The sequence below is a fragment of the Vigna radiata genome, chromosome 8, assembly GCF_000741045.1.
Source record: "Vigna radiata var. radiata cultivar VC1973A chromosome 8, Vradiata_ver6, whole genome shotgun sequence".
NCBI classification, from domain to species: Eukaryota; Viridiplantae; Streptophyta; class Magnoliopsida; order Fabales; family Fabaceae; genus Vigna; species Vigna radiata.
In genome coordinates this window covers 43,405,093-43,414,945 of record NC_028358.1, presented here as the reverse complement: position 1 = coordinate 43,414,945, position 9,853 = coordinate 43,405,093, and the positions used below count along the sequence as shown (strand labels likewise).

The 9,853-nt window shown below is 29.5% G+C and overlaps 1 protein-coding gene across 13 annotated transcripts; it reads left to right on the top strand.

The window, feature by feature from the left end:
- The first annotated feature begins 2,814 nt into the window (after window positions 1–2,814).
- LOC106772305 (coiled-coil domain-containing protein 115) lies at window positions 2,815–9,761 on the top strand. Of its 13 annotated transcripts, none has more exons than XM_022785754.1 (11): window positions 2,815–3,226; window positions 3,907–3,989; window positions 4,147–4,279; window positions 4,459–4,596; window positions 7,343–7,700; window positions 7,959–8,076; window positions 8,232–8,345; window positions 8,474–8,526; window positions 8,714–8,801; window positions 8,923–9,038; window positions 9,347–9,512. In XM_022785754.1, exons 5-10 carry the CDS (start codon window positions 7,512–7,514, stop codon window positions 9,012–9,014), a joined length of 654 nt encoding a protein of 217 aa, XP_022641475.1. In that variant the 5' UTR covers window positions 2,815–3,226; window positions 3,907–3,989; window positions 4,147–4,279; window positions 4,459–4,596; window positions 7,343–7,511; the 3' UTR covers window positions 9,015–9,038; window positions 9,347–9,512. The 13 variants fall into 13 exon arrangements, with proteins under 13 accessions (XP_022641475.1, XP_022641476.1, XP_022641477.1 ...); XM_022785755.1 differs by lacking the exon at window positions 9,347–9,512 and adding an exon at window positions 9,519–9,761 and having other exon boundaries at window positions 2,819–3,226; window positions 3,927–3,989; XM_022785756.1 differs by lacking the exon at window positions 9,347–9,512 and adding an exon at window positions 9,519–9,761 and having other exon boundaries at window positions 2,819–3,226; window positions 3,927–4,000.
- Window positions 9,762–9,853: the final 92 nt, after the last annotated feature.

The window sequence follows — 9,853 nt, the reverse complement described above, 5'->3', positions numbered from 1 at the left end:
AAATCTAATAAAACAAATAGTAAAAAATAAAACTAATAAAAACAAATCTTAAAATATAAATCTTAAAAAAATAAAACTAATAAAAACAAATCCTAAAAAATTGAAACTAATAAAAACAAATCTTAAAAAATAAAACTAATAAAAACAAATCTTAAAAAATAAAACTAATAAAAACAAATCTTAAAAAATAAAACTAATAAAAACAAATCTTAAAAAATAAAACTAAAAAAACATAATCTAAAATAAACTAGAAAACGCTTAAACGGATGTGGGAATCTGTAAACGGTTTAAGGATAAACGGAAGTCGCCATCCGTTTAGCGGTTTTACGAAAGTATTACTAACCTCGACTCGAAGAGGATCGCTGGTTAAAGGTTGGATACAACACCACCAATGCAATGCAGAGATATAATAATTTAAGGACAAATTCTTCCAAGAGAAATCGATATCTCAATTATCACTTGAAATACAAGAAAAATGGGAGAAAGAATTTCTAAAAAAATAGAACAAAGAATTCCTGAGAAGAAAGCGAAAAGATGAAAGCATGAAGATAAAAAAAAAAAGAATAAATAGGTTATGTGGGAGTGAGAGAATAAAATCATAAAATTTTATTTCTAAATATAAATTTTTGCTAAAGGATAAAATTGGAATAGAAAAAATAGAGCAAAGGGTAAAAATGGAATGGGGGGTGGGGATGAAATTGGGGAGGTACAGGGAGTAACCCCCATTCTAGTTTCTGACCTTATTAGCTTGGTCTTCACGCACTAGGCCCAAGCCCAATCTCTTTATTTTGTATTTCTTTTATGAGTGTTTTATCTTGCATCTCCAATTTTTTCAAAAATTTGTTTTTAACTTCAGTAACTATCTTTTTTTACTTTTCACTTTCTATTTAAAGTAATCTTATACATTTTTAATTCTGCACCCTTTTAACAAAATTTTTAAAACTTTATCTTTTATATATAATTTCACAACTATTTAATTTAATTTAAAATCTTAATATTATTTAATGTTTTTTCATATTTTAATAATTATTAAAATACATTTTTTTTCATTTAAATTAAATTATTATTAAATTTTAAATAGAAAATAAAATTTAAGAAAAAAATCATCGGATATTGGTATCCGATGACTATGTTATTAGATTTCCAATTCCGACACAAAAGTTTTTAATAATTTGTTTTTATTTATAATTTATTAGTTATTTAATTTAATTTAAAAATTTAATATTATTTAATATATTTTATATTTAAATAACAATTAAAATATAATTTTTATTATTATAGTGGTAATATTAAAAATATTAAAACAAAAATAATAATAATAATTAAGAATGTAAAAATTTTGAAATCTTATTTTATTAATTTAATATTTTAATATAATTTAGTATATTTATATATATTAAATCAATTTGTATATAATTATTTTTATTTTTATTACTTTTATTTTGTTATTTTAATTTTAACTTTTTAATAAAAAATAAAATTAAAAAAAAAATAATCGGATATTGGTATCCGATAACATAGTTATCGGATTTCCAATTCCGATAAGAATGTTTACAAAAATTTGTTTTTTTATTTATATTTTATTAATTATTTAATTTAATTTAAAAATTTAATATTATTTAATATATTTTATAAATAACTATTAAAATATAATTTATATTGTTATAGTACTAATATTAATAAATTAAAATAAAAATAAAAGTAATTAAAGAATTAAAAATTTTGAAATCCTATTTCATTAAGTTAATATTTTAATATAATTTAGTATAATTATATATTATATCAGTTTTTATATGATTATTTTTATTTTATTACTTTTATTTTAATTTTAATTTTTATAATACAAGTATTATATAAAAAATTAAATTATTATTAAATTTCAAATAAAAAATAAAATTTTAAAAATAAGTTATCGGATATTGGTATCCGATAACATAGTTATAGGATTTCCAATTCCGATAAGAATGTTTTTAAATATTTGTTTTTTATTTATATTTTATTTATTATTTAATTTAATTTAAAAATTTAATATTATTTAATATATTTTATATTTAAATAACTATTAAAATATAATTTATATTATTATAGTACTAATATTAAAAAATTAAAATAAAAGTAATAATAATTAAGAAATTTAAAAATTTTGAAATTCTATTTATTGATGTAATATAATTTAATATATTTATGTATATTAAATATATTTATGTATATTAAATCAGGTTTTATATAATTATTTTATTTTAATTATTTTAATTTTAGTAATATGATTATTATAATAAGATAAATTATATTTTAATAATTATTAAAATATGAAAAAATATTAAATAATATTAGATTCTTAAATTAAATTAAAGAGTTATTAAAATATAAATAAAAGACAAAGTTTTCTAAAAAAATTTAAAAGGGTGTAGAATTAAAAAAATATAGGATTACTTTAAATATAAAATGAAAAAGTAAAAAATATATTTACTAAAATTAAAAATTAAAGTTTTAAAAAAGTTGGAGATGCAAACAAAGTGTTGGAGGTGTAAGATCAAATACCCTTATTTTAAATAGAAAATGAAAAATAAAAAAGATATTTACTAAAGTTAAAAATAAATTTTTGAAAAAGTTAGAGACGTAAGATGAAGCTTGAGAGGTGAAAGATGAAACACTATTCTGTTTTTTACATGTGTAAATGTGTTAGGTATGTTAGACTTCTAGTCCTATATATAGTCATACCTACGACTGGCCATAGTTTAGTTAAAAACTTTAAACTATAGTATATTTATACTCTTTTATACTTAAAAAAACTTAAACCATATTTACTAAACCTATTTATACAGATCTAACAGTTCAGTTTATTTAAACCGAACTTATTTAATTTGTACTACGATTAACTGGTTAGCTGTGGTTTAGATTTAGGTTTCTTCTTCCCGCTAGTTACATTCTTTTCTGTGTCAAAGCCTCATTACTTTTGAAGATAGGCGGCCTTTTGCCGTGGGAGGCTCTCGCCGTCGTAGGCTCACCGCCGTCGAAGGCTCACCGCCGTCGAAGGCTCACCGCCAAGGTTCACCGCCGTCGAGGGCTCGCTGCTGTTGAAGGCTTTGTCGTACTCATCGCGGAACTATCGAAGGCTTTGTCGTACTCTACTGCCGAACTGTTGAAGGTTCTACCACCATTGTTGAAGATTCTAAGAACACTTCTCTTTTTAGCTGGAAAAGAGAAGCAAATATGGAACCCTAAGGTACTAATGTTTTCCTGTGTTGTTCAAACATTTTTTAAATGCATTTTCAGATTTATGTAAGGTTTTTTTCTTCCTGCATAAGTGTTTCTTTTTAATCGGATACAAGATATTTTTCTTCACCCTTCTCCTCTTTTTTGTTATGGGGTGCTCCAAAAAAAATAATCTTTGTGTTTTCTGGTTTCTGGGTGGTCAAGGTTTGGGGCTGTGTTGCTTGCCTTCTTCTTTTCTTCGTCCACTCTCACAAAGTTTGTTCATTTGGCATACTACCCATGAGATCTGGTTCTTCCAAAATTTATTCTTTGCTTTGAGCTGGGTGGTGACTTATATTTCTGCCTCTTGTATAAGCGAGAGATCTGTAAACTAGTTGTTTATTCAAGAATGTCATAGATGTATAAAAGGAAATTTTAACTTGGAGAAAGTTGAATGAAATGTCATGATACAAATAAAAGCAAACCTGTGAACTGCCCATAATATTTTTTGCATATAGCTTATCATAAAATTTCAGCTGTCATAAAATTTATTGGTTGTATTCTTCTGAGGATACCTTTTATATTCATACTTATCTTTCAGAATCATCATTATGGATAGGTTGCCAAGTGCAAGATATCACTACTATAAAGATTTACTTTTTGCAGTTTTTCATCATTTTCTCCATCGTGACTTGTAATGTTGTAATGCAGAATAATTTCTTCGATTGCAGCATTAAGATCTGTGGAGCATCACTTAAATTTGGATAAGCTCTATGTTTTAGGCACAAATTGCGGTATGGAAAAGGTCTAGTGTTTTGCTATATAACCCCTTGAATCATTTGTTTAATATTTATAAAATCATAAATACCAGTATTTTCTTAATGGATCTGTTTAATTTTGTAAATTCTTGCTTGAAAAAAAAATGGACTTGCAAAAATTCTCTTTCTGCAGTGGACAACGGTACTAGGGAAGGGCTGGAGAAGTTTCTAAAAGCTGCCAGTGAATCACCAGAAACAGTTCTACATTATGAGTTTATGCAAGATTACAAGGTTTTCAGCTGAGAAATCCTTTCTGGTTTAGAGCAGTTAATCACCCTCACCTTCTTTTGTTCTGTGTCTTTTTTCGTTTTATATAGCCCTTAAGGCTCTTATAATCTGCCTTCCAGGTCATCTAAAATGAGCTTTGTCAAGGTTTCCCTGAGATTGTTATTATAAATTGTTTATTTTCTAGTTGTATTCTAACAAAAGCTTACCTCAATGCAAGGAAAAGTTATTTCTCAAGAATATATTAGGGGCTGTATTAAGATGCATGTTAGAGCTGTTGAATCTGGTGAACGTGCTTTAGTGGTTGATGATTTGATTGCAACCGGAGGAACACTCTATGCAGCTATGGATTTGCCAGGTGAGTTCCTGTGAGCAAATTTTGTCATAAATGGATATTTATTGTAACATTGATGGACATTTATTTTATCAGAACATGACAAATCATGTCTATCATATGGTGAACCTAATGATAGTGTGTTTTAAAGTACTAGCATAGCATTTTGTTAGATGAGTGTTACATTGGTGCTGTGAGTACAAAAGAGCAAGGAAACCTAGTTGATCAATGTTTCTTGATGAAAGCATGGATTTGAATATTGAAAACTGTGCTTTTTGTGAATCTTCATTACATAGTGGAAGTCTATTGTGTTTGGTCCTCAGCATATAAACATGCATTTTCATTGCCTTTTGCCTGTAAATTATCTTAACCTTTCATCACCATTAATGGTTATGGCCAACATTGACATATTCAATATATTTATTGGTCCCTTTAATAACAACCTAGTGTTTATTGTTTTTATATTTCACGTAATCTTTTAATTTTATACGTTTGTTAAGAGATGTTAAACTTCAATGTGCCATCTCTTGTAAGATGGGTTTGTTTAGAGACAGGACTATAATCCCTGGGTATGTTTCATACAATTTTTTTTCAGCCTTTTTCATACCATGTCTTTGACAGCCATCTATTTTTGTCATGTATCTCTTCAGTTCTGTTATCCAATAAAGTAAAAACATTAAATCTCAAGATAGATTGTGGAGTATATTTGAAATATGTAGACAAATATGAATATAACGGTGAATTTGAATTGTTTTTAATTTTTTTATGAATGCGTGTAGTAAGGTCAATTATTTGAATAATACTATTTTTCATTGTTAATATACTACTAGAGAAATGCTATCTTAAGTATGATGTACCTGCTTTTTACATTAATTTTATAGCCGTTGATTTTCATAATAATACTTCTTATTGTTCTAAAAGTATGGTTGAACCTGTGGTTGATAATCACTGATTTTATAGTTGTTGATGTTCATATTGATCATACTGATATACCTTCTGCTGTTTTTTGATTCAAATGTTGATAACAACGTTGCAGTAGCTGATGAATTTCATGATTCTGTTTCAGATTTTGATGTTGTTGATTTTATTAGTGCCACTGCTGATTATGATTTTAATGCTTCTGGTTCTGATTCTTAATGTTCATTCTGAACTCAATAATGTGGCAGCTGTTATTGTTGATTTTTCAAGTGCTGATTTTGCAATTGTTGATGTTGATATTCATACACCTTTCATTCGACTCATTCAGAAACCTTTACTAGACGAGATGTTGCTGCTGCAACAGAATTGGAGAGAAAGTCATTGTTTTATAGATTAGTCTAGTTTCTTGCCTTTTAGTTTAGCTTAGCCTAGATTTCTCTTATCAATGTTGTTATGGAACTGTAGAAGCTTTATTTACAAATTATCATATATCTGCAATTTCCAGATCTTTTAATTATAATTATCTCGCTGATAAATGCTCTCATCTCAACTGTCTTCTTGTTGATTTGACTATACTGGAACTATTTTAAATGGATATTTCAGTTGTAAATGGATGTATTGCAGTGTAACTGAATTATTGCAGTTTTGTAAATGCTTCTAAAAATAGTTAACTGAACTATTGCAGTTTAACTGAACTAAAAAATAGTTCAGTTAAGTTTTATTAACTATTTTTTAGTTCAGTTCAGTTTATTTGAATTGTTTTATAGTTAACTATAATTATTTATAGTTTACTTCAATTTAGTACACTTTGTCCAGCCCTAGCCATGCCTACACTTCTTGTACTTACTTTTGAAATTAATGAGAATTTGGTTTTCTAAATCAGAAAATAATTCTCCCTTGAAAATCATCGGCTAGAGAGTCAAAGACCTCTAGCCTCCTTCCAAAGCACACTTCATTATTTAATTGTTCCAATTATTCCAAGTGCTTCTCTCACCTCCACGACGTTGATTTTTTTCAACCACTCCTTAGCTGACACCTCCTCATGCATGCGTCAGCGACATTAGATCATCACATTCGCACCACTCAGCCATTCTCTCACATTTCAGAAACACATTTCATTTCCACATACCAGAGCGCGTTTCATCCTCTGCTAGGGTTCCTCTTGAGCTCATCTTCCTCATCTCGGACCGGCCATATCTCCTCCATTTCCACTGGTAAACCTATTTTCTTTCTCAGATCCACCTTCTCATCACCATTGCCTTCCTTTTAACCGAACGTTTTTGGCTTTTCCCTTCAATCTCACCGATTGAAAGCCTATTCGAGTTTTTTTTCACCGATTAAACATTCAATCCTTCCATTTCACCGATTCAATCGGTGAATCCTTCCATTTCACCGATTAAAACCTCACCAACCACCCTAAAACCTAGGTTCTCTTCGATTCCAGTCTTCCGTTGTGTCTATTGTCCGATTTGTCGGTCGATCCGAGCCAGTTTCTTCAGCTCGTCGCCGATCTGCCTCAGAGTCGACCTCATCAGGTGTTTACAATGGTCTTTTTTGCTCAAAGTCTAGATCACCTTAACTAACTTTTTACCATCTTTTTCCCATCTAGTGTCACTCTAATATCTCCTCATATACAATTATTCATTAATCTCATCCACAAGTAACATGCATATCTAGTGTCACTCTAATATCTCCTCATATACAATTATTCATTAATCTCATCCACAAGTAACATGCATTTAGTGGTGATCTTTTGTATGTCCTTGGTAGTACATTCAAGACTACTTGTTGTAAAATCATTGTTTTAGAATAGTTCTTACAAATTTAGCAGATCAGATTAAATCCTCTGTAGTTTGCTGATGCAGAAAAAGGATTAAAAGAAACTCTACAGGACAAATAATAGAAGAACATAAAATTGCAAATTCATTGGATCGGAAGGAATATTTGTAAAGGTTTAGCAGAAGAATTTTGTTGGGAAGTAGATAGCCAAATCACCTAATTCATAATCCTGATTAAGTTCCATGGAAGAAGAGCATCAATATTCTGAAAGTAGTGAAGAACTACAGACCCAGAAACCGGATGAAGAAGATCAACAGTTGCAGCATGGGTACCAAATACCTGGAGCTGAAGAGAAACTAGTATTACAATTTATGGATTCAGTGCATAACTACTTATCTCTCTTTGATACAGTGTCCTCCACACTTCGACAGGTAAAAGTGAAACGTATTCAATACAAGAAATGTATAGCATCTTTGGATATGTATAAATTTCTGGTTTACCGATAGCTTTGAATTTAATTTTCTGACCTATCATTCTGATAGAGAAAATGTTACTAATAGAAGGTCAAGTATAATACTGGTTGGATTACTTAGTTTAACTATTTTGTGATCAAATTGGAGAGTTTGTGAAGTTTTGATTCAGCTAGTAACTATAGTTGAACCTGGTAACCATTTTTAATATATTAGCAGGGATGGTTTGACTTGGCAAGTGCTCGACATTCCATGGGTGCTGCTCGTATTAATAGTTCTTTATTGGACCTGAAATTCCATTCAGCTGCCACAACATTGAAGATAACCAACCATGATGGTAAAAATTTTATGCTAAAGGAAATGGTTGCTAGTTGCGACTGCTTGATTCTATCGTGCTTTCATTTTCATTTTTATGAAGCCTTTCTGTAACATGTTTCTTATCAATTTAGATGGAACCTTTGTTTTAATATAAGAACACGCATGTCTCAACAGGTACACAACCATGCTTCATGTTACGTAAATGGGTATCCTCCGAAGAAGAGAGTACTAACGAGTTAGAAGACGAGAATGTCCAGCCACAAGATAGTAGTAGTGTGAAATCTTCCGGTATGTTTTCCCTCTCCCAATGCATCAAATAATGGTTGTTTTATTTAATCTGTTATTTGATTCTTTTACTTAATGCTTTAGTAGCTGTTAGCGTTTCTCATTTTGTTATATGTTTGGTGTACGAACTGCTGAGGTGATCATGACTAAGAATTTGTCAGGACTTGCAGCAGATAATGCTGACGTAAGTATTCTAAAAACGTTAAACATCCTCTCATTAACATATATTAAGCATTACAAGTAGAATTGAATTTGATCTCTAATGTTGTTGCTATCATGAAATATGGTGAATAAATTTTAGAATTTTCATAGCAATAGGTCCTGAACTGTCAATTGAGCTACTGTACAAATCTTGTTAGTGTTTTTTATAGATTGAAAAGGAGAGATCCAAGTCCTTATCAGTTTTTGGAGTTTTAATATCGTCAAAGCTTCGAGCCTCCCAGCTATCATTTGAGAAAGGTGAATAACAGGACTAAAGATCTTAATTCCACTATCTTTGCAAATGTGATTTAGTCATCTGTCTGTGCTATACTTGTCATCCAAGAGATAATCACATTCTGTCAATTGAATTTCTTTGCAGCACTAGAGACACTCGTAGAAATAGCTAATATGCAATCGTCATTGTTATATTCTTTTCACCAACTTCAGAATGTGGAAGATACCAAAGAATGANAAGTACCATACCAGCTCCTTGTGGTACGTTTATATAACCTTATTGCTCTCTGTTTCTCTTTTACTCCTGGTATTGGGGATTTTTTTTTTCTTTTCAATTGCATATCAAGACTATAGTATTTTATATGTATGGACAAGTCAGATATTATTTTAGTAATATAAATCACGAACAAATATGAAAACAAATTTGTGGGATATATTTGGGTAAAATTATACTTCAGTTCCTCCCCAAGGCTTGTGATAATTTCAAAATTTGGTGTTTTCTATTAGAGGCGGATGTGCCAGTTATATAACACCGGGTGTTTTTATTTGAAATGTGAATGTTCTGACAGGTCTATATGGTGTTAGCCTTATCTAAGAAATTACTGCGGTTTGGACAAACTGAAATTATCATAAGGGAATAACATTATTTTCCTATATAAGATTCTGTTCATTGGGAACCAAAAGCTTTTTACTTTTGAAGATGATTTTCTTTCCCCACTTTGTGATTACTTTCTTACACAGGCTACTGCTGAAATGCATCGCATTTGGAAATATTTCAGTATTGGGAATCCAGCATTCGCTGGTTTGTTGTTCAATTTATTGATGTATCAGAAGACAGTGAACAGTTCCCTCATTTTGCTGCATATATTCTAACATTGGTTAATGGTTGGTTACACATACGAAGAGGGAAGGGAAAACTGGTGTACAAACAGTTTAGGTTAAATGATTAATTTACTAATGGAAAATATTATCATTTTATAGAAACCCGATGGAGTGCTTGAGTTTATCTGTATAATTTGTTTTTCGGGGGACATAATAATCAATCGAAAATTATTTTAAATGATTTTAAAGATAGT

Bases quoted from the DNA above. Each gene is read 5' to 3' on its own strand.
- LOC106772305 (XM_022785755.1), top strand. From the start codon at position 7,512: ATGGAAGAAGAGCATCAATATTCTGAAAGTAGTGAAGAACTACAGACC. The intron at 8,527-8,713 runs GTAAGTATTCTA...TGTTTTTTATAG, and splicing joins TTGCAGCAGATAATGCTGAC to ATTGAAAAGGAGAGATCCAA. The intron at 8,802-8,922 runs GTGAATAACAGG...ATTTCTTTGCAG, and splicing joins CCAGCTATCATTTGAGAAAG to CACTAGAGACACTCGTAGAA.